Source organism: Equus asinus, chromosome 7 (assembly GCF_041296235.1).
Source record: "Equus asinus isolate D_3611 breed Donkey chromosome 7, EquAss-T2T_v2, whole genome shotgun sequence".
NCBI lineage: Eukaryota > Metazoa > Chordata > Mammalia > Perissodactyla > Equidae > Equus > Equus asinus.
Genome location: NC_091796.1, coordinates 96,530,560 through 96,555,065, shown reverse-complemented (window position 1 = coordinate 96,555,065; position 24,506 = coordinate 96,530,560). Strand labels below are relative to the sequence as shown.

The following is a 24,506-nucleotide window of genomic DNA, read 5'->3' as shown; positions in this document are numbered from 1 at the left end:
ACAGTGGTAGTTCATCATTACAAGCATCCTTCTTGGCTACTGGTGGATGAGCTACCATTTAAGATCCTGTAGCTGACAATCCTGTCCGGCCACTTTTGTCTTGGAGAACATGGATAACATCAGTGAGATGACACAAGTGAGGTTTGCTAAACATCTGGAAATAAGGAATGGTTATATATATTGTGATCCCATCCACTGGATGAAATATTATACACCTAATACATATTTATGAGATTTGTAATAAAAGAGAGAGATGCCTATGTAGAATATTAAGAGGAAAAGTAATCACATCTATGATGAAAAAAATATATGCATAAACTAAGACACTGGAAAAGCATAAAAGAAAGAAACAAAAGAAAAGCCTGCATAGAAATACTCCAAAAGAGTATCTGTCTTTGGCTAATGGAAGTATGGGTGACTATTCCCCATCTTCTTTATATTTTCCTGTATGTGAAACTTTTTCTATATCAAGCATGTATTGCATGCTTAAAATAGTAGGAGAGGATAGTTCCTCTCTGCATTCCCAAATAGGTGGGCAAAAGGTGAAAACCACTTTAATTTAGACACTTTCACCTGCAACTGGAAATTTACAGGTGAAAAAATTCACACTTTTGCTCTTTTTGGCAATGAGAGGAGGAGTGAAAAGCAAGGTGCAGATGGAAATAAAGGGGCAGGAGACAAACCAGCCACTCGTGGCCCACACTTAAAAGGCATACGACCACAGCGAGGAGAATTGCCAGGGAGACAAAAGTCAACAAGAAAAAGGAGTTTTTAAATGGAGACTGGGACCAAACCAGTTGTTAAAATGTCACTTTTCTAGTCAAAGAAAAGCAGCCTGAATAGTGGGGACTTAACTATTTGCTTATTAAAAAATTATTTAGGGGCCAGCCCCATGGGGTAGTGGTTAAATTTGGTGCACTCCACTTCAGTGGCCCGGGTTCATGGGTTTGGATCCCAGGTGTGGACCTATACCACTCGTCAGCCATGATGTGGCAGTGAGCTGTATATAAAGTGGAGGAAGACTGGCACAGATGTTAGCTCAGGCTAATCTTCCTCAGCAAAAAAAAAAAAAAAAATTGAAAAAATAAGAGGTTTATGTTGTTTCATTGATATCTTTCATTATCAATATAACTTATAAAACATATATCACTTTCTGGAAGAGTTCTAATCACAGCAAAAGCTGAAAATTCTTTCAGGGCATTTTGGGAAGAAGTGCTAGTTTAAGAATAAGCTACCCAATAAAATTCATTTAACCTTTAAAACTCTCGTTAGAGTTACTTTTATCCAAGGCTCTTAGGAAATGACCACACAACCTTCCTTATAGGAGAATAAATCCAAGTGTTTCCCCCTAAAGATTATTCTAAATGGAAACCTCACTATCAAGCATGATTGGTCACGTTCTTCTCTAATTTCTGTACCGCTTCTAAAAACCTAACATATTTCAGACAGATTCTTGAGTATGTGAATTGTGATTTGGCACAAATAGGCTATTTTAGCTATGATGGAAGAACTGCTGTGTGAGCTTGTGTCCACATACTAAGGCATTTCCAACCTAAGACATTTTTACCCTCTCCAAAAAAAAAAACAATGGAAAGCAAATCACACCAATGAAGCGGCTCAGACTCTTCTATTTCCTTGTTGATATCCGTGGTTTCCAAAGGCACATTTTCTTTCTTTACTTCATAGGGACTATCAGAAAATTCCTTAAGAGTGAATGAGTTGATAGACCTGTTTCTCCGGTTTGCCTGAGTTAGTGAGTGAAGATTCTTTCCTTCTTAAGATGAAAGGAGTTTGCTTTTACACGTTCTGGGTAAACTGGTTTAAAAGTATCATCCACTGACACTAAGTGGAACACCTCCAGGCTGTGGGGTTATGACCTTGAGTGTGGAAATAGTGTCATTTACTCATTCATTCACTCATTCATTCTCTATTATTTAGGACTCTTGGTTGCAAGTGACAGAAAGTCGACTTGAATCTGTTGAACTGAAATAAGGAATGCATTATAAGGATATTGGGCTGCTTCCCAGAACCCAACCATAAGGCTCCCGGGATAACTAGAACTAGCGTTCTAAAATCTCTGGAACCCTCCTGTCCAACTCACATCTGCTTTCATCTTTCTCTCTCCACAGGCACGTTTCCTCTGCTTCTCCACCAGCTCCTAAGCTAGTACGTCTTGCACTTTAGACACACAAAGAGAGACCAGCTTCTCTCTCTCAGTTCTATTTCCAAAATTTCTGGAAAGGAACTTTGCTTGGCCTGGTTTGGGTCAGATCTGGGTGGAGCACCTACCAACTAAAGACTTGGCCCTGTTGGGTTACATACTTACTCTGATAAATCAGATAGGGCCAGGACAGCGAGGCCGCATCATACTAACACGATCACCTTGTAGATTTAGAAAGGAGGGTGCTAATTAAGCAAAACAAAAGGTGTACAAAAAATATGTAACATGTCCAGATTCCTTCTTACTACAGAAACATTACTATTATGGTTTTGATGCTCCTAAATCTTCCATATTAATTATTTTTCTGGAGTGGACAGATATAAAGCACTGGGGAAGACTGGCACCATCCAGGTGACCTGAGGTGATCTGCTAAGGCCGGCAGAAGCAGCCCCAATTAACTGAGCTAACTTAGAGCTAGAGATTTTGGTAGGAGTGAAAGTTGCAGACATGCAGGGGTTCACGACCCCTACTGTCATACTAACTCCCTTTTGGTAAGTACCGTGTGGATGCCTTCAAAGCTTGAAGCGTACTCATTTTGGACTCACATAACCCAATTCTCATACAGGTCTGCAGCTTTCACAAGAGTCCATCCATCTCTTGATTAGATTTGTATCTCTTTGGTTCCTAATGTATTTCCTATCTAACTCTAAAGATCTTTGAACTCCCTGGGGCCCAAAGAAATATATTTTCACCTGCAAATACTTCAATATGTATCTCTAATATATAAAAACTTCAAAAAGTAACCTCGGTGCCATTAGTACATTAGTACAGCTAACAGAATTAACAAGAATTACCTGGTACCATCTAATACTGTCCACCTCTTATTCCTCCGTGTCTCAAAAAGGTCTTTTTTTGTCCAGTCAGAATCATAATGAGGCTATATTTGGTTGATATATCTCTAAAATCTTTTAATCTATTGCAATCTCCCACCCCGTTAAAGACATTGATTTGTTGAAGAAACCAGATTGTTTTCTATAATTTCCCACATTCTGGATTAGGCTGATTGCTTTCAAATGGTATAAACCCTTTACAATTTTCCTTTATTCCTATATTTCTGGTGGCAGATTCAGGTTCAACTCTTCTTTTTTAGCCAAGAATACTTAAATAGGCGGGTAAATACATCTTCGAACCAGCAAAGAACTTTGTGCTTGATAGCACCTTGAATTCTTTTGTATCCTGAGATATTTAAAGTGGTAAACTCACTAAAATTTGGATATCTCACATGGCTTTGAGGGGCACTTGTAGTCACAACTCACATTATAGCTAACTGTTATTAAGGGATTTCCACGAGCCAGGCCCATGCTAAACACTTTCCCTAAATACTCATTTAATTTTCTAAACATATTGTAGAGGAAAGTAAAGCTTACAGAGTTTGATTAATTTGACCCAGTTAGGAAGTAATGGTATGAGTTCAGGAGTCGAATTGGAATCCCAATTTCCTACTAGTCTCCGCTCTGAACAATTCCATCTCCGAGTCGTTACTTCCCGGTTCTCACAGAAGCCCGCCAATACTTATTACTGGGAAGCGATCCCGCCCCGCCCCTCTACGTCCCGCCCCACCCCTCTACGTCCCGCCCTCTCCCCGCCCCTCTACGTCCCGCCCAGCCCCGCCCCGCCGGGTTTCGAGCGAAGCCCAAGCGAGCGCCGGGAAAACCACACTTCCCAGAGTGCACCGCGACCGCGAAGGCCTCACTACCGGCGCCCGCTCACCGGCGCCATTTCTGTGGAGGGGAACGGCGGTGCGGCCTGTGATCATGGCGCTGTTCCCGGCCTTTGCGGGCGTTAGTGAAGCTCCCGCTAGCGGAAGTTCTAGGAAAGGTGAGCACACAGACGGGATAAAGAAGGCACTTGGCGGGCTTAAGACGTAGTTTCTCGGGCGCTGGTCTGGGCCCTTTTCTTGGATTTGTTTATCCATTTGTATCCCAGAGTTCTCCGCGGCGCCGCAAAGCCTTCTGGGAAGGGCTCCTTTCCTCCTCCGGGCTTCTGGGCTAGAGTTGTAGAGTCGTGAATGGGAGAAAGACAGACCAAGGACAGGCCCTGGAGCTGGGACTTCCATATGGTCATGTTGTTGGACCCCATTCTTCCTCTGAGCCTTAGTTACTTCACCTATAAAATGGGAATAATGGTACTCCACATCTCGAGGAGACTCCTGATGCAAATGCTGGGTGTTGTTCCGTCTTTCCTCCTTTCCTGTTTTACTTATTTCTGAAATGCTTATTGGGTTCATACCTTTTGGCGGACCTAGAGCTAGGGGATTATGATCCAAAGCTTAATCAAACACAGTTTCTCTCCAGATGGCCACAGCTGCTGGGAATTAGAACTAATATATATCTCTTGAGGGCCTACTGTGTGCCAGATGATGGCATTACATGTTTTATTTAAGCCTTAGACATTCCCAGGAGATCTGCCTTGTTAAAAGTGGAGGGACATAGTGAATTGTAATTTAGTCTTAAGTCGTGCCCTATGTGACAGAGTCCAGTTGTGTCTAACATCTGTGTTATATCCTGTCATAGCCCCTACACCTCTTTTTGGGTAACATTTCTCATAATTGTGAGTAATTTCTTGTATAATTAGTGTAATTTTGGTCATCCTGTATTGGACTGTATCCTCCATGTGGTCAGGGACAGTGTCTGGCTATTCATTGCTGCATAGGTAGCCCCTAGCAAGGCCTAAAATATAGTAGGTGTTCAGTAAATAACTTGCTGAAGGTACAGACCAATAGTAGGTACTTAACAGAAGAAGTAGCAGGATTAGAGATAAAGTAGGGTGTTAGAGCTGTCATAGGTAAACTACAGAAGTAATGACTTGTGATGGGAGGTTCAAAGAAAGCTTTATGTAGGAGCTAACTTGGGATGGATCTTCAAGAGGGTAGGATTTGGACAAATAGAGAAAGTGGAAGGGCATTCCAGGGCCTTCAAAGGCTTGCAGGAAGGAAAGCGTGAGACCTGTGCAGAGAACTGCGTATAGTCCAGTTTGTCTGGAAATACTGTGGCATAAAGAGGAGCCTTGGGAAGCATGGTTGGGACTGGCGGTGAGGGAGGGTAGTGACTTGAATAACAGCCCAAGGGTTTATCTTTTTATTTTTAGAGGACGAAATAGGGAAGTGTTGCTTTTGTCATTTATCTTAACCAGTATTTGTGGGACATCTGGGTATCTACCATCAGGATAATATTTATAAAAGAGCTTTTATAAAGTACTGTATTTTTAAAAATTTAAACAGCATTATCACTCAGTGAAAGTATAATTCTTTAATATCATCTAGTTTCCAGTCAGTGTTCAAATTTCCCAAATTGTCTCAAAAATGTCTTTTCTGTTTAGTTTATTCAAGTTAGGATCCAAAAAAGATCGAACGTTGCATTTCATGGATATGTCTCTTAGGTCTCTTTTTACTATAAAACAGTTTCTCCTTCCCCTCCATTTTCCCTTGGGATTTGTTTGTTGAAGAAACTGGGTCATTTATCCTGTCAGCATTTCCCACTGAATCCTTATGGTGGTGTTTAACGTGTTTCTCTATCCCAGTATTTCCTGTAAACTGGTAATTAGATCTAAAGAGTTAATTAGATTCAGGTATAACCTTTTTAGTTGTGAATACCTCATTGGGTATGCTCTGCGTTTGCTATTGAATGAAATCAGGAGGATGTACTGTGTAGTTTTCTCTCTTTTAGTGATGTTAAGATTGATCAGTGGATTCATGGACAGCCTGATTGACCCATTATGAAGCTACCCATCAACCTTTCATCTAATGATTTTTGCAGCTCTTTTTGATTATTGCTTAGATCTAGTATTTCATTGAGGTTACAATATGGATATTTTCTAACTTTAGCATTGCTCCTGTATTTATTAGCATCAATTATTCTGTAAAGAACTTTTTCTTTTCTTTCTTTTTTTTTGCTGAAGAAGATTCACCCTGAGCTAACAACATCTATTGCCAATCTTCCCCTTTTTGCTTGAGGAAGATTTGCCCTAATGTCTGTGCCATGTATTTTGTATGTGGGTTGCCACCGCAGCATGGCTGCTGCCAAGTGATGTAGGTCTGTGCCCAGGAACCGAACCCAGGCTGCTGAAACAGAGTGTGCTGAACTTAACCACTAGGCCTTGGGGCCGGCCCCTAAAGAACTTTTTCTTAACGCTGTTGGGACACCCTCAAATACAGTTCAGGTAGGAAAGACAAGATGAATGCTTGATTTGTTCCCTTTGTCACTTTTCAGAATAATGAGTTGGGGTCCCAGCAACTTTTAGAGGTGACCAATGAGGTGTTTCTTTTTTTTCATTTTGATTTTTACTCATGAATTTTTACCATATTTATATTTCAGTCCATTGCAGATATTATTTTTCTAATGCTCAAAATGTCCCATCTTTGGCTAATGGGGGCTTAATCAAGTTGGTGCTTGTGTCTTTTTGACATGACCCAATTATCTTTTTACTTTTTAAAAGATTGGCGCCTGAGCTACCATCTGTTGCCAATCTTTTTTTTTCTTCCTTTTTCTCCCCGAAGGCCCCCAGTACGTAGTTGTATATCCTAGTTGTGTGTGCCTTTGGTTGTGCTGTATGGGACGCTGCCTCAGCATGGTCTGATGAGTGGTCCCATGTCCGTGCCCAGGATCTGAACCAGTGAAACCCTCGGCCGCAGAAGCAGAGTGCGTGAACTTAACCACTCAGCCATGGGGCCAGCCCCTGACCCAGTTATCTTTAATTGCTTCCTTACTTTCTGGCCTAAAAGATGCCAGAGTTCATCGCTTACATATGTTACGGCCTGGAATTGGCCATTTCTCCAAGGAAGCCTGGTTTCTTTTAGTGGAAAATGGTATGGGTATGTTAAAACCACAGATTGGATGTCAGGAGTACTCATTGCACTGGGTTGTCATTATTTCTAGACATTTTCAGTGGTTAGAACGGGGAAGAGAAAAATATGTCATTAATTCATATTGACATTTCCAGTCCAAATTTAAGATTGTGAGATTTTTACTTAATTTCTTTGATTTAATATTTATAGTTCTTTCCTCTTATGCTGAAAATCTTAGTTCCTAGTGCCATTAGTACAATTATGTACATGTTCAAAATAACAATACTCATATGACTAATACTAAATAGTTCAGTATTTCTTTATGGTTCTATTTGTCCTTAGGACATATGCCTTGACGGATGTGTGGTCAAATTACTGTGTTTTAAAATCACTTGAAATAATTCTCTCTGTGGTTTTGTCACCAATTTGATATACAGTTAGGTATATTTTCAATTTTTAAGGATTGCTTTTTTCCTCTTTTTGATTTGATCTTGCTTTATAATGTTGTGAGATGTTTACATGTTTCTAAAGTTGAAAATATAGACCAGGTATAGTGAGAGAAAAAAACGCTTCCATCTCTGTTCCTCCAACCTCTTAAGTTTCTTCCCCTGTAGGTTAGAATTTTCATAAGTCACTGATAGCATTTTTTCCCCTGTTAATATGAGCCAACCACATTTCTCTTCTCTTTCTCAAATGGGTCCTATTTTGCATTTTACCTTAAATCCCAGAGATCACTTTACAGCAGAGTGTAGAGATCTTCGTCTTTTTTTTGACTGGTACACAGAACTCCATCATGTGGGTATCACATGCTTTATTCAACCAGTCCCTATTAAGGACATTTGGACTGTTTCCGGTCTTTTGCTGTTGTAAATAGAAGCACTGTACTTTTTGCCTTATGCTATAAAATGTTATAAAAATGTAAGATAGTGTTAGTAGTAGTGGGTGCAGTTTCAATAAAAAAAAAAAAAAGACAAAAAGAAACCACTCCTGGACAGGAAAGACAGGAAATACCAAAGCAAAGGAGAGGCTCTGCTCTCCACTCTCTAGGTGCTGTTCAGAGTTAGGCCAGGATTTAAGTGGGCATCACATTCAGTGAATGGTCTAGGGGGGCTAGATTCAGCCACATTCATTCTTTAAACAAACAGGTATACAGTGCCTCCTTTGTGTCAGGAGCAGCAGAGAGCTCCGGTGTCTTATCCCTCCAATTCTCAGGCTTTTCTTCCTACACCATCAGATTGTTTGTTGGGATTGTATACTCTAAAACAGCATTGCATGGAAGTTGAATATTTAGACAGAGTTCGGATGGAAGATGGCATATCAGTTTATTTAATCCTCTTAACATGTGAGGCAGGTATATTATCCATATTTGGGGAAGAAACTAAACTCGGTCTTTTTCTCCCCAAATCTCCTCTTCTTCCTGTGTCCACATAGCAGAAAATGGCACCACCATTCCCCCAAGCCAAAACTTAGACACATACCTCGACTTCCGCTTTTCCCCCATTCAGTACTCTGTCCAGTCCTTCCAAATAACTCTTAAATTCATTAGTTTCTGTCTGTTCTCACTGCTGCTCCCTAGCTTTTGCCACCGTCATCCCTGGATTATTACAACAGCTTCCTATATAGTCTCTGTCTTCAGTCCTACCTCCACCCCGTGAACCACTCTCCACACTGTACCGAGAATTTTAAAATTATTTATTTAAAAGTCCTGTGTGCCATTCACTGGTCTAAATGCTTTACAGACGTTAAGTCATTGACTTCTCATAGCAACCCTATGAAGTTGGTACTATTATCTGCATTTTTTAAGGAGGAGGAAACGGAGGCTCAGAGCCAATAAGTAACTTGCCTACGGTCACACGTCTAATGAGTCACAGAGCCAGGATTTGAGGAAATCTAGCTTCGAAACGCGTGCTCTTAAACTCTGCTCTTCACTGCTTGTCTTTCAGACACTGGAGCTAATTTTGTCACCCTTGCTTAAAGCTTCCAAGAGTCTGCCCATGGCTCTTAGTTATAAACCCAAACTCTAACGTGTTGTTTAAGGCCCCCAAACCTCTCCGGCTTCATTTTGCCCCCACCTCCCCCACTCCCAGTGGTCCAGCCATAACAGCATCTGCTGCTTTGTTTCCCAGAGAGTCTTGTCTCACTTGCAGGCCCATTTCCTCTGCCTGGATGTTTCCAAGCAGCATATTTGCTTAACTCCTTCTCATCATTTGGGTCTTAACTGAGATGTCCTCCCAGGCAGCTTTCTCTGATCCATACCTAGTTTGGATTAGGGAACCTACTTGCGTGCTGTCATTATTCCCTGCATATTTTCTCTGTCTTGGCATTTGTCTCATTGCATGTGAATGAGTGCCGGTTGTTCAGCTCCCTGAGGGTTGTGTTGGGTTTGTCTTGTTTGCTGTGTATTCCTGGTACCTTGAACAGTACCTGGCTCTTGGTAAAAAAGTGCTGCATGAAGGAAGGAGACTCAGAGAGATTAAGTATTTTGTTCAAAGTTGCACAACTAATACACGATAAAGCCAGTATTTGAACATAAGTCCTTCTGACTCCAAAACTTGTGTTATAAACCACACTATGATGTTGGAATGTTGGGGTTTTGGTTGTTTAAACATTACCTTTGGGATCCCTGGGTCTCTCAAATTGTAGGTTAGCTCTCTGGAAGGGCTGACTTTGCTTAGGTTCCCCGTAATCACCATCTTAAATGCAGTTCTTAGCCGTGTTCACCCCGGTGCCTTCTGTACGAATGTTTGTGCTCTCAGATTCTTTGTCAGAAAGTAAGGGTTTCCATCAAAATGAAGAGTTTGGCTCTTTTTAAAGGAACAGCTCCCTTCCCTAACGTATATATGCTAATTTATTTATACAATCAGCCCTAGAAATGTCTTTTGAATTATCATCACCGGAGAGATGGTGCTCACCTCTTAGCTCACTTAAACAAATTAGTAATCAGTGCTATTTTGTTAAAATAGAATGGGGAAAGGGTATAGAACTTGGATATTTTATCTAATTGTGATTTGAAATTTGTTTTTAAAGTTTAAGTCTATTCATGGCAATTCGTTCCTCCCTCTGCCCATAGTGGAATTGAATTAAAGTATTTTCACTAGTGATGGAGAAATAGAGTTATATGATAAACTTATTGCAAAAAGCATTTCAGCGTAAAGTGTTTAGTGATTCATTGTATTATTTTCTGTAAGGTTACACATGCTGTGCTTCTTCCAGATACCTGCCTGGGTTTTGTTACGGAGAAGTTCTAAAGCGGTTATTCTGCCTGATAGTTGCCCCATTCTTCCTTTCTTAGATGTGCGCATCCGTATAAAAAAGTGCTAATTTCCAGGCAAGTTCCAACCTGTGATTTATTTACTAACCTGAAGGAACAAAAGGTTTGTCAGCCAGTCAGCTTCTCTATCTTAAACCCTAGACATGTGGTATCCTGCTAGTCTTCTCTGTAATATGTTACACTTAGCATATTACTTAGCATATTACTCTGTAATATGTCCTGCTTAGTATTGACACAGTTATCTAATTACATATTTGATTTCTATCAAGGGCACTTGTAAATTATGTGAGGATGTAAGTAAATAGAGAAAAGGACTTTGCAATCTGATTAATAAAGCATCTTTTAATCTCAGATAACTTTCTCTAGGATTCTCTGTAACTAAAATGTAATTGAATAATCCAAATGTATTATGTGAACAGTTGAGGTTATGATTATATCTAAGCACTATGTGAGCAGAGGCCTGGCCTGTCGTGTTCACCACTGTACCCCAAAAACCTAGAACTGTGCCTGGACACACAGTAGGTATTCAGTACTTCATTCTTTAATGATTAAATCCACATTTACAGTGAAGACTGGAGGAATTATGATAGTTGTACTTTTTGTACCTAGGTAATGGCATGCTTTTGACGATCTCAAATTGCTTCAGTTTTTTGGGTAAATTAGGTGCTGGGGATACAAGGATGCAAAGATAGGGTTCAGATCCTCATTCATATTATTCATTCAACAGATATTTATGTAGTCCAGTTGCTTTGTGCCAAGGCACAGTGCTAGGAGTTGGGAGTACCTGAGTGAGTGGTCATGGCCTCTGCCCTCACATTGCCTTTAGTTTGGGAAGAAAGGAGTGGGAAGTGGGGAGGTGAGCTGGAAACTTGAATGTAAGAGTTGTAAACCAGTTGGTGTATTTGTTTAGCTGGCAAAATAGATATATATTTTTTCTTTTGTCACTCCCTATAGTGTCACAGTAATCATTAGTAATCTGGTCCCTATAAGGATTTGAGTTGTTGACCTTTTTGGAATATAGTGGGAAGACTGACATGCAGATAATGAGATCACAATATGAAAATTGCCATGATAGCCCCAAGTGCCAACCAATTGCAAGGAGACTTTAGGAGAACCAACTCCTTAGTTGAGGAAGTGAAGAATAGCATTGTGGTGTGGTGGGGAGAGCCGGATGGAGCTTGCAGATCCAGGTGCAGATGTGTGCCCTGCACCACATGACTTAACTTCTTTAGGCTTCCAGCTGTTGATCTGTCAGTGGGGGAGTGGTGTCCAGGCTCTGCTCCAGGGAGCCTTCTCAGACCCACCCCCTCCCTCTGAACCCCCGACAAGAGCATCTCTGCTCTTTCTGTTCTGCACATCAGACTGCTTTGAAAGATTTTGTTTGAGCAGTGTGCTCTTTGGCTAAAAAAAGTTTTAAAATCTCGGGACTAGAGAATCTCCAAAATTTCTCCAGGCTAACATTCAATGATGATTACTTCTAATATTACATGCATGTTCACTGCTGACATGCTATGAAAAAGAACCAGGAAGTAGAAGAAGCAGCGGCAACTTCTTGTCAGATGAAAATACCTTTTGCCCTGACAAACGGTCACTTGATTGAGATGAAGGTCACACAGAGGTCAATGATGACTTGAGTTCAAACCCCAAGAGTTTTAGTTCTTTATAAACTATTTATTTTCACAATGGTCCCATATGGCAAAGCCTTAATTGCATCCTTAAGAAGCCTTTCTTGCACCTTCTGAAGACTTTGGGAGAGTCACACCCTTTATGTTATTTTGACATCTATGTTTCTTTACATTTCCTCCAAGCTGTCATCACTATCTGGAATATTTATGTAAAAATGTACTAGAATTGTTTGAGAGCATCTCTCCTTGCGTATTGTTGTTCCATATTTTCCACTTTTCTTTTGTTCACAACAGAATTGTATTATTGTGGAAGTAATTGTGATCTCAGTGAGCAACGGGAACTATTTTCGCATCCCTCTTGCCAGGAATTAGGCCCAAGGGAAGGGAACCAGCCTCAGAAGGAAAAAGGAGACAGTAGAAGAAAGATTGCGTGAACAGTTGTTAGCACTTACTGGATATGACCTTACAAATTACTTAGTCCCTTTGAGCCTTAGTTTCCTCTTCTGTACACTGGAGATCATTACACCTCCCGTGGAGGGCTGTGGTGAGGATTAGAAGATGTGAGGATGTAGACTGCTTAGCTTGGTGCTTGGCCTGTGTTAGGCACTTAATAAGTTAGAATCCCCCTCTCTCCCTTTTTCCTGTGCTTTTTAATGTACCTTTCCTCCTTAGGAATTTTCCTTCCTCCCTTCCCTCTTCTCCGCAAGTATTTATCAAACTCCTGCTGATGTGTGCCAGGCGTTGCTCTCAGTGCTGGGGATACAGCAGTGAATAAACAAAGTCCCTGGCATCATGGAGCATGCATTCGCATATCTCCTCACTAAGATGCAGTTATCATCAGGGACTAGAATACAGAATGTATAAAGAACTGTTGCAACTCAATAATAAAAAGACAACCCAATTTAAAAATGGGCAAAGGATTTGGATAGTTATTTCTATTCAAATATGAATGGCCAATAAACACATCAAAAGATGTTCAACATCATTAGTCACCAGGGAAATGGAAATCAGAACCACAATGAGAAAACACATTACACCCACCAGGATGACTATAATCGAAAGACAGTAAAGAGTTGGCAAGCTTGCAGAGAAATTGGAATTCTCATACATTGTTAATGGGAATGTAAAATGGTGCAGCCAATTTGGAAAACAGTCTGGCAGTTCCTCAGAATGCTCGATGAGTTACCATATGACCCAGCAATTCTGCTTCTAGATATCTACCAAAGAGAAATGAAAACATACGTCCATGTAAAAACTTGTACACCAGTGTTCATAGCGTTATTCACAATAGCCCAAAAATGCAAACAACCCAAGCATTGATCAACTGATGAATGGGTAAAACATGATATATCCATAAAATGGATTATTCTGCAGCAATAACAAGGCATGGAGTACTGGCACATGCTACAGCCTGGGTGAACCGTGAAAACATGCCAGGTGAAAGAAGCCAGTTGAAAAAGATCATGTATTGTATGATCTCTTTTATATTAAATGTCCAAAATAAGCAGATCTGCAGAGACGGAAGGTAGATGAGTGGTTGCCTAGGGCTGGGAGTAGGAGAGCAAAAGGGGGTGATGGAGAGTGACTGCAGATAGGCATGGACTTTCTTTGTGCAGTGATGAAAATGTTCGGAAATTATTTTGTGGTGGTACTTACACAATTCTAAATATACTAAAAACCATTGAATTGTACACTTTAAATGGGTGAACCTTATGGTATGTAAATTATAGGCATACCTCATTTTATTGCACTTTGCAGATATTGTGTTTTTTGCAAGACTCCATCAGCAAAAGATTAAAACTTGCTTGAAGGTAAGATGGTGGTTAGCATTTTTTGGCGATAAAATACTTTTAAATAAGGTATGTATATTGTTTTTTGAGACATAATGCTTTTGCACACTTAACAGACTACAATATAGTGTAAACTTAACTTTTATATGCACTGGGAAACCAAAACATTCGTGTCACTTCCTTTATGGCGATAATTGGCTGTATGGCGGTGGTCTAGGAGTGAACCTGCCATATCTCCTGAGATATATCTGTATACCCCAGTACAGCGGTTGAAAAGTGCAGTTACCCTTCTCTCTTACAGCTTCAGCCATTCCATGGGTTCTTTCTCCTCAGAATATGAATCTACTCCTCCCTCCCATCCTAAAACAAAACAGGACAAAATACAAACCCTTCCTTGGGCCCCCTTGCTGCTACTATCCCATATTTTTTTTTCTTTCCTTCACAGCTAAGACTCCTAAAAGTGAGAAAATGAATAATTCAGAAATAGTTCATTGCATAAGTTAGAAATTCATGGATAAGCAGAAAGAAGAAAAATTTTGAACATTTAATCTCACCACCCAGCGACGATCATTGTTAACATCTTATATAATTTTAGCATTAATTAGAAAAGTTAACACCTTGTGTTTTTATTTTCAAAAAGGAGTACTGTTACAAGGAAAGGTTTGTGTTAAAGTAAAGGTTCATATTAAGATAAATTCTACTAAGACAAAACGTTGGAATAAATTTTTTTAAAGAAAAATATCTTAATCTTCTGTAATATTAAGCATGGTAGGTTTTAATGCCTGATTTGATTTTTTAACTTTTTGGAATCGTCTAAATCAAATTTGAGGTCATTAAAACCTGATGCTTTGGAAGCGTTCATGCTCATTAGAGTGTGGATGGAGTCATAAAGCCTTGTTGCCATTTAGGCCACACTTGTTACATGGCTTCTGCTTAAGCCGCAGCCTGATATCACAAGAGGATTTTGGTTTTAAATATTTTAGAATGTGTTAAAGCCCCATGCCCTTTGTAATAAAAATTTCATGGATTCCCTTCACCTTCTGTGGATTGTTCAAAATGTCTGGCTGACATTGGCTGTGAATTAGGATGTCAGCTGATAAGACGGATTTCCTGCTTTAGAAGTCATATTGAGCTAATTTCATTGATCTTTTTTTCCCTTTTGCATGTGCAGAATTAGACTGGCTGAGCAACCCAAGCTTTTGTGTTGGAAGCATACCATCTCTGAGCCAACAAACTGAAGAGACCACAGCTCTTGCTTCTGAAGGGTTGCCACTGACAAGGTAGTTTTTTTGATAGATGGATTTTTAGTCTTTGTCAGTGTACTGCCTGTAGCTTAGCTGGAATGATGCTCCTTAGAAAACACTATGATGAAAGAGCTAAGTAAAACTCCTCCTGTTACTTAAAGTAATGAGGTGATCTTTGATTTTTTTCCCCTTACCTCAGTCTTACAGATTGCTCCCTTTTTTCCCCCTTTGCATTGCAGTGGCAAGAAGGTGACACAGTTACTGCCAATAATTAGGCCATGAGGGAAGTGGCATCGTTGTGATTCTTAAGTAACTTACTAACCTCATTAGTAACCTTTAGAATATTGTAATTCAGATATTTCTTTAGTTGCATTTTCAACACTTTTGTAAAAATAGAAGGAGCTTATATAATATAGTGTAGGGTAAAATCACACAAAAACTGGGGAAAGCAAGATGGCACACGTCTCTCCCCAGTTTTGAAAGAAGTTTGTTGTAGATCACTGAATTGAGAAATGAGCTCTCTCGCACATGTAGACTAGCTGGTCTCATGAATATGATGAACCCTGGGAAGACATGTACTCTGAAAGCGTAACAAGCCTTTGGAAATTGAGAATAGTTGGTGCATGAGAGGGAGTTGTTTATAGATATTTCAGTAATGTGAAAGAGCTCATCATAACCTTTAAAACCAAGGACCGGAATTAAACTTTTTTTGGCATTCAGGACATGCTGGCATAAAACGTAGGCCTGAAAGTAAACCCTTTAAAACGTTGCTGTAAAAAATAATACATTTGATAAAATAACTGGTAGATTATTTCCTTTTAAAAATGTATAGAGATAAAAGTATAGGTTTAGAACCTACTAAAATTAGAATTTCTTCGTCTGGTGTTATTTTAGGTCCCACTCTTAAGTCTTTAAGGTGAGTTGTAATCCAGGGAGATACTGTGTGATGTATGGGCAAATAGTAAGTCTGTGTGGGCATTTCTAGGGTTCCCTTTTACAGATCTCTTTGTCTGCTTATTTATGTACTCTTTTCCCAAATTCTCTTTTGAAAATAATGTTGATTTTCCCAAACAGGAGTCCTCTGAAATCAGAGCCATCAGAGGAAAGTGACACTAACAGAAAGCTCAAATCAATAAGCAGAAAAAAGAAGAAAGAGAAAAAGAAGAAAAGGAAGCATCAGCATCATAAGAAAACCAAGAGAAAACATGGGCAGTCGAGTAGCAGTGGATCTGAGCCAGATACTGATTCGGAAAAGGACAGATCTTCCAGAAGCATCAGAGACAGTAAAAGGGAATCAGAGAAACCAAAGTAGGTTTTTTATTCTCAAATACCTATAATATTTTAAGCCTTGAATTTTTCTCTCTCAATTGCTGGCACAAAGTCGACATTTGAATGGTTATCTAGCCACTCAATCAAAATGGAGTTGATAAATATTTCAGTAAAGCTGGGGGAAAAAAATAGAGCTCTACTATTTGGTCAACATAAAAAAAGAAAACTTTCTTTAAAAAATGAGGGCCATGATTTTATTTGAGAAATGTTAAATAGACACAATATTGTGTCAAAATCTGATTCAGATAAAAAGTCTTCAGGACTTTTGAAAGATGGTGAATGTGCCACACAGTAGGTACGTGTGGGTAAAGGTTCCATCTCTGAGGGGCCGTTGGCCTCCACTCTTAAAAAGAGTAAGAGGAATGTCTTCTCTTCCTTGATTTATCTTCCTTTCAGTCACTCCCGTCAACCCTTTGGTGTACGTGTGCGAGCATGTCCACACACAGACGCTCTCTTTCGTTAAGGTTAATAGCACTTAAAATAATCATTGCTTTTGTCTTTCTTTTGTTGTTTCATGTTTGTTTAGAAGCCCCGTGTTGAAGGTGTAGAATAGTTCATGACCACAGTATTTCCTTTCCTTGAGGGTTTGCTTTCTCTCCTCATCTTGCTGTGCTGTCCACCTTGAGCATATTCAAGTCATTCTGCAAAATGATGTCAGTGCAGGTACTCAGTGATTGCTTCCTCTCTGCTTAATTTAGCATCCTCCTACGTAGGGGAGCACTTCGCCCATAGGTGGGACAGATGGTATGTGGTGAAACTACCTGAACTATTCTCATTTAACTTTTTTCTTTCCTTTGTTCATACGGACTAGAAGAGAGAAAGTTTAAGTACCTGTCCAAGGCATACTTGAAAAAAATTAGTGCTGTTAAGATTTTTGCAACTCTTCCGGGATTAGTTGCTTTTGTTGTGTGCTTTGATGTCCCATTGATGTCAGCGAGAGCTCTGCATTGGAGCGACTCTTGAATCTGGCTCCTCGAGTTCCCGTCACAGGGGCAAACAACACAGCCTTCCGGGATCCTTCTGTCATCAGTTCACTGTTAGAGAGCTGCCGGCCTCTGTGGCTCAGAGGAGCCAGGTTTATTTAGCCCTCTGTGTGTCTCAGGTGCTGTACTTATAAGCTAAGCTTGCTTTAGGAGGGAAAAAAAAGAGTCAGATGCAAAGGTTCTGAATTTGAGTTTATGAGGGCAGGAGCCATGCCCGCCTTGCTTGCACTCAGTACATTTTTGTTAATGTAGATGAATATGTTATTGATATTCTTTTTAGTGTGTCTTCAAAGCAAAATACATTAACTGTTGTATCTTCTGAAAACTCACCTTTAGCTACTTGTCCTTTTTAATAGGTGAGGAAAATGAGCTTTAAAGAATTTCATGAAACCACACAGGAACTACCATTAGAACTTGAAAGGGAGTTATTTTCAGCCTGTGTTTGCCTACCTCAGAGGTGATCTTTACAGCCTCCCAATAGTTTTATGATCCAGACAGCACTTTTAAGTTTGCTAATATTTTGCACAATATCTCTGTTAAGATCAAAATAGATTGTCCTTCTCTTTTACTTTCTTCCTGTTTACTTCTGTAGTCTCTTTATGGGAAGGTGATCGGAAAGAATTGTTTGTTTCCATACAGGCGGGACTGAGATATGGGTGAGTTGTGAGAGTCTTTCCATGATGTCAGGAAAGTGGGTTCCTGACGGGTAGTACACCATGTGGGACTCTATTTCAGGGTGATCCAGGGACGGCTTCCCCAGAGGCCACAGCTCCTAATTGACCTTTGTTTCCCAGCCTGCACTCTTTTTCACCTCAGCTGGAGGCGGATCCTTCCTTGCACACAGCCCGGAGCACATCGTACTTCCTGACTTGGGGTGGGATAAGGGTCTGTTTACTCCCCAGGGGTCGTCTGCAGCTGGCCCTTCTTCCCACCCTCCTGACCCCCTGTTGGTTTTCCATTTCTTTCCGGAATGCATCAATCTCTTTCCCTCTTTTTGCTGCCCTTTACGGTTTCTGTCAACAGAAAACCCTCTACAGTTGTTCTGAAGGAGAGTGTGTTAAAATGGCCATGTATTTTAACCTGAGGCATGTCATTCAATAAATATTTATTGAGTAGCTACTTTGTGTCCCTGAAATACCATCCCCTTGTATTCCCAGCCAAGAATGATTTAGAAGCCTCCAGAATCTTTATTTCTATCTAGGCAGAGCCGAAAAGCAAAGATGGAACAACAGTTAATGGCTCTTTTGACTGCTTTGGCAGCTTCATGTGTCAGCAGCGTTATGAACTGGTTTTCTTTAGAGGAAGAAAGATGTGAGATGCCGGTGAAGCCGTCTCTCCTCTCACTTGCCTCCTAGGGAAGTGGTCCCGTTTGTGTCTGAGCTGAAAGTCTGCCAGCTCACAGATTGAGTCGAAGGGATAAGTAGGGTCTTGTCTTACAGTGGACTCTCTGCCCTTTGTGTAGGAGATCTGTACGAATAGGCTGAACACTGTACACAGTCCATAAAAACGAGACTTAGACCAAGCCTAAGTAACACCTGAGACTGAGCTGTTCAGAACTGTGGCTGTTTTTTACTTTTTAAGCTTTGAGTTGGAATAAATTATCTGAGCACTTTCAAGTAGGTTAGGAGATGTAAGAACAGCCCACTTTAATGTCACCCTTGAAGGTGTGACAGTTACCTCTGCCTGGCACTCCAAAGTGCCTCTGAATAGGAATTTTTTTTTAAGGAAAAAATCTTGTGTATAAGTGTCTTTGCAATTCAAGTTACAATCATTTAAATGAAATGTGTAAAAAGAACGCCCATATCCCTTAGGTTAATTTCTGAGATTAGATGAGTTCTTTTCTTGGTAAAGTGCCATTTAGTGTTGACAGTTTTTGCTTTATTTTCTAAAACCCCTTTTCCAGAGCAGGAGTCCTCTTCCCATCTCTATGGCGTGTGCACATTGTATGTCCTTAGGTATGCTGGATGCTGTGTGGAGTTTGAAATGTTTAACTGTCCTATTTCTAAAACGTGACATATGTAACTGAAGACCTCTAAGTGCCCCTCCCTCCTTCTTCACCTTCCTTTGTTCCGCAGTCAGCAAAATAATGCCACTGCTGATAGTGGACGTCGCCTTGTTTGGCTTGAGGACGTTCAGGCTCTGACAGGAGAAACCTTCAGAACAGATAAGAAGCCGGATCCTGCAAACTGGGAGTATAAGTCTCTCTACCGTGGAGACATAGCAAGGTAACCATCATGATGTCTTTCCCTGATTTTTACTGGTGGGAAGTACCTTCTTTCCCCTCTGAACTCTCTCAGCACTGTCTCTATCTGGTTGCCCCCACCTCCCGCCCCGATTTTGTTGGGTTTTACTCATTGTTAATTTGTTCAGGCGTATGTCTTATCTCACATTCTAAAATGAAAGCTTAAGCCTTACGATCAGGATCCAGGTCAGATTAATCTTATTATCCGTGATGCTTGGCACAGTGCCTGGCATAGTAGATGTTCAGTAAATATTTGTTGAACGAATGAGGCTGAAAATACCTTGAAATAGTTAATTATGACAAACTATCTGGAAACCATTTAGTCTAATCTATATGCCATTTAAAAAGGTTGCGAAAGCCTTTTATTTATCCACCCCCTCCTCACATATGCCATTTAAAAAATGACGTTAAGTGGTAATGACTTTTTCACAATGTTTCCAGTATACATCACCAGATAATCATAAAAATAGGTGATGATACTTGCTTCAGTAATGAGTTTAAACTTTTCTCCTCTAATCTATCAATCAAAAATATTTGGGGGCCAGCCCGGTGGCTTAGTGGTTGAGTTTGCATGCTCCACTTTGGCAGCCTGGGGTTCACAGGTTCGGATCCTAGGCACAGACCTACACACCACTCATCAAGCCATGCTGTGGCAGTCACCCACATGAAAAATAGAGGAAGATTGGCAACAGATGTTAGCTCAGGGCCAATCTTCACACACACACAAAACATTGAATACTTATTAAACCCTTTAGGCACTTAGTACTTTATAAGACACTGTTGGGAACTTCAAGAACAATAATACACAATCTCTATTGCCAGACAGCTTCCAGGCTGTGGAAGTTGAAGGTAGAGAATCATGGATTATAAGGCCAAGAGGAGACCTTGAAGATCATTATCATTCTTTATAGGCTAATTACTTTTAAAAATAAATTTCAGTTTCCATTACTTTTGCTGCATCTTCACATTTAATCATGTTTTCACTCATCATGATGTTATACCTCACCACATAAGCAGTTCCCCCTGAAATTTCCTTTATGATGAGTTTCTATCAGTTATTTTTCAGCATATTTATGTCTACATACTGTCTATGAAAACCTAATGGCGGAGAGTAAATGACTTTCACATTTAAAATGTATTCGTATATTTTTGAATTATTTTAATGCTCCCTACAGTCTTGTTTGGTTGTCCATGCCACCACAGTGTAGTGCCACAGATGTGGTACCGATTGGGCGTGAAGTATGTACCAGGATCCCGTGCTCGTTCTTCACTTGTGTTACCCTGTCTGATCCTCACCGCTGCCCCGTGAGGAGGAAAGCACTCATTTTACGAACGAGGAGAAGGAATCTCAGGGAGGTTAAGTAACTTCTCAGGGGGATGCAGCCAGGTAGCAGCAGAGTTGAGATTTGACCCTGTGTTTCTCTGACTTCAAATGTTTTTTCGCTGTCCATAGATAAAAATGAGACAGGTTGTGCAGTAGGACATTTTCTAGATTGGGAAGCAGACGACTAGTTCTCATTCTGACTTTGCTGTTTATTAGTGTTGTAATCCCAGGCAAGTCACTTTACCTGTCGGAGCCTCCATTTCTTCATTTGTAAATTGGCATCTGTAACTCTTGCTGTGTCTTACACTCAAATATCAGAAATATTTGATATGGAATTAGAAATTGGTGTGCAAATATAAAGGGTTATTATTGAGTAATAGATGAGAAAAGGAGAAAATGCTGACACAGAGTGCTCTTGAGCCTCTGCTAATGAATGGCCCAGACCTTAGGAAGAAAGTAATTAGAGAGAACTTTATTAATCTAAGCTGCAAAGATACTACTGTAAATGGCTTAGGGCACTGGGGTGATTTCCTAGTAGTTTACTAAAGCATAAGTGAGGTAAGTCCTCCCTGGATTAATAGCTGTACAACTGTTTGTCCAGGTCTAGAAAGGTATTGATCTCATGGCACTCTGAGGTGGTCAGAGGACTGTTGGGAGTATTGTGTCAAGTACCGAATTTTCACACTTTCAGAGGGACACTGACAAAGCAAGAGCATTGAGAGGAAGGTGAGCAGACAGCTTGGCTAGCACCAGCCTCTGAGGACTAGAATAGGGCTCAGGGATCCGTGGCCTGTAGCAGGGGTATGGTCATTGTCTTTTTTTCTTTTTGTGAGGATGATTAGCCCTGAGCAAACATCTGCCGTCACTCCTCTTTTTGCTGTGGAAGACTGACCCTGAGTTAATATCCGTGCCCATCTTCCTCTACTTTATATGTGGGACACCTGCCATACCATGGCTTGACAAGTGGTGCATAGGTCCACACCCAGGATCCAAACTGGCGAACCCCGGGCCACCGAAGTGGAACATGCGAACTTAACTGCTGTGCCATCAGGCCAGCCCGATCATTGTCTTTTAAGCTTTGTTGGAGTATCTTTTGGAAGGTGGATTGACAGTGTTCTCTGTAACTTGGAAAGACAACCAGGACCAATGAGTGGAAGTTTCTGAAAGTCAGTTTTGGCTCAGTGCAAAAGCAGACCTTCTAATGGTGTGAGCATCCCAGCAAGGACGTGGTGCGTGTTGGAGTACTGTGATAAACGGGAGTTGGGTTTTTAAGATAGTTTGTAACAGAGTCTAAATTACCTTGGAAAATTCCTTGGGACTAATATACTGTCTGTCAGTGAAGTGAAGTTCAGTCAGTTTTTTCTCCATTTTTGGAATAGATTGTTGTTTCTTTGGCTATACACCAGATGAAATAGTTGGCTTATGTTTAGGAGCCAAGTTTTATAAAATAATAGTAATAATTTAAACTTACCTAGCCCTTACTATGTGACTAAGGACTTTACATGTATAAACTATTATAAGGGCTCTTCTAAGGACCTTATCTATCTAAACTTTTTTTGATCATCCTGGCAATGCTATGACATAGGTACTGTTTTTATCCCCATTTTACAGATGAGGAAACCAAGGCACAGGCAGTTTTTGTTTTGTTCTTTTAAAAATAGCTTGATGAAGGTCACTCTGCTAGTAAACGGCGGAGTTGGAATTCCAGCCCAGGCAGTCTGGCACTGTGAGAGGCACATGTGAATTGAATTCACTGAAGGAAAGGCAAATTTAGTTTGCCCAGCTCAGTTCCCTCTGTGGCTCAGACCTGCTGAGTAGATTCAGGGCAGACTTGGTGCTCAATTTAAATATAGTCTCTTCCCTTACCCCATCTCTCTTTCTTTCTTCCTTTTTTTTTTTTGGTGGCCAAATGCCTACATATGTGTTCATTTAAATTAGTGATATCATTTACTGACCTCCAAGCAAAGTGGGGTCTCCAACCTCTGGAATTATTCAAGTGAAGACTAGCTAATTATTTGATAAGGATTTTATAGGGAAAGTACCTTCATTTGGGTGGATATTACATTAAATTACATCTTAGGTCCTGTCCAGTTATTACAATTCTATGATAAATTAGATACAGCCTAAATGTCTAGCAATAGGGAAATGGTTAAATAAATTAGGGCACATCCTCCAGTGGACCAATTTGAAGCCAATAAAATTGTATTTTCTAAAACTAATGGTATGAGGAAATGCTTAAAAGTAGGGAGGAAAGCCTGAATCTATATATCAACTGTTTTTTAAAAGGATATGTGTGTATACATGTAAATGTATATTCATACACACATATCTGAAAGTAGATACTATTAATAATTCAAACCAGTAAGATGCTTTTTTCTCCTTTATCATTTTCATCTAATTTGCTACAAAATGCAGCTATTAAAGTCAGTTTTACAAAATGCAGTTTTAAAGTCAGAAAACTCAGTAAACTTTTTTAAAAAAGAGATTATATGAATATCTAAAATACTGTTCACTTTCAGTGAAAAATGAGGAAACAGTACTGTTAAAATGATAGTAATTAAGCAGAATGAAACTAGTTTTTTAATTTATTTTTTATTTTTTCCTTTTTCTCCCCAGAGTCCCCCAGTGCATTAGTTGTATATTCTTTGTTGTGGGTCCTTCTAGTTGTGGCATGTGGGACGCTGCCTCAGCGTGGTTTGATGAGCAGTGCCATGTCCGCGCCCAGGATTCGAACCAATGAAACACTGGGCCGCCTGCAGCGAAGCGCGCGAACTTAACCGCTCAGCCACAGGGCCAGCCCCCGAAACTAGTTTTTTATTTAAATTTTTTTCCTCAGGGAATGGTAGGCTTATTTTCAGCTGTTTTAGCACTGTTTTATCTCATCCCCCTTTTATTATAAAGTTGTTGTTGACTCATGAATGGAGAGAGATTATCCTGAGGTTCTCTAGGAGCATTTGAGAGAAGGGACAAAGAGAAAGGCTTTGAGGAGAAACATGTGTGAGAGACTTCCCCTGAAGTGGAGTTCACGGTACTTGGCGCAGTGAGGGAGGCCCCAGAGAGAGCTCCCCAGCTACCTGCTGACAGTGGGGAGCCAAAGGAGGTGACGGGGCTGCACCAGGGTGAGGTGGAGGTGGAGCTTTCTGGGAGTTGACAGATGGCGGCAGCTCTCTCCTGCCTTTTTCTCCCTGCAGCACTTTATTATGAAAATTTAAAAAATTATAGCGTATGTTGAAAGCATTTTAGTGAATACTCGTATACCCACCCCCTAAATTCTGCCATCAACATTTTACTAAACTTTCCTCATCACATATCTATCCATCAACTCATCTTACTTTTTGATGCATTTCAAAGTAAATTGCCAACTTCAGTATTCCACCCCTAAAACTTCAGTGTGCATATCATTTAGTAGAGTTCATGGTTTGTTTAGTTTTATATTTTGATTTAAAATTTACATACAGTGTAATAACACAAATCTTCATTTGCTGAGTTTTGACGAATGCATACAGCTGTATAACCCAGACCTCTATGAAAATATGACTCCAACAGGTTTCCTCGTGCTCCTTTCCAGTCAGTCCATACCCCACCTCTCCAGAGGAATTATCCTAATTTTTTTCCACCAACAACGAGTTTTGTCTCTTCTTTTTTTTAAGGATTGTCACCTGAGCTAACAACTGTTGCCAGTCGTCTTCTTTTT

General features: G+C 40.2%; 1 protein-coding gene across 3 annotated transcripts in view; it reads left to right on the top strand.

Moving 5' to 3' along the window:
• Positions 1-3,882: 3,882 nt before the first annotated feature.
• Positions 3,883-24,506, top strand: part of NRDE2 (NRDE-2, necessary for RNA interference, domain containing) — a 47,226-nt gene continuing 26,602 nt past the window's right edge. Inside the window, exons 1-5 of one of the 3 annotated variants that reach the window (XM_070514191.1) lie at positions 3,941-4,039; positions 13,659-13,711; positions 14,862-14,970; positions 16,009-16,242; positions 19,322-19,471. Coding sequence is in view for 1 of the 3 variants with exons in the window: in XM_014832084.3 (XP_014687570.3) it covers positions 3,976-4,039; positions 14,862-14,970; positions 16,009-16,242; positions 19,322-19,471 (557 nt within the window). In the remaining 2 variants the exon portion in view is untranslated. Of the gene's footprint in view, positions 4,040-13,658; positions 13,712-14,861; positions 14,971-16,008; positions 16,243-19,321; positions 19,472-24,506 lie in introns of all 3 variants that reach the window. The other 2 variants (XM_014832084.3, XM_070514190.1) reach the window with 2 other exon arrangements.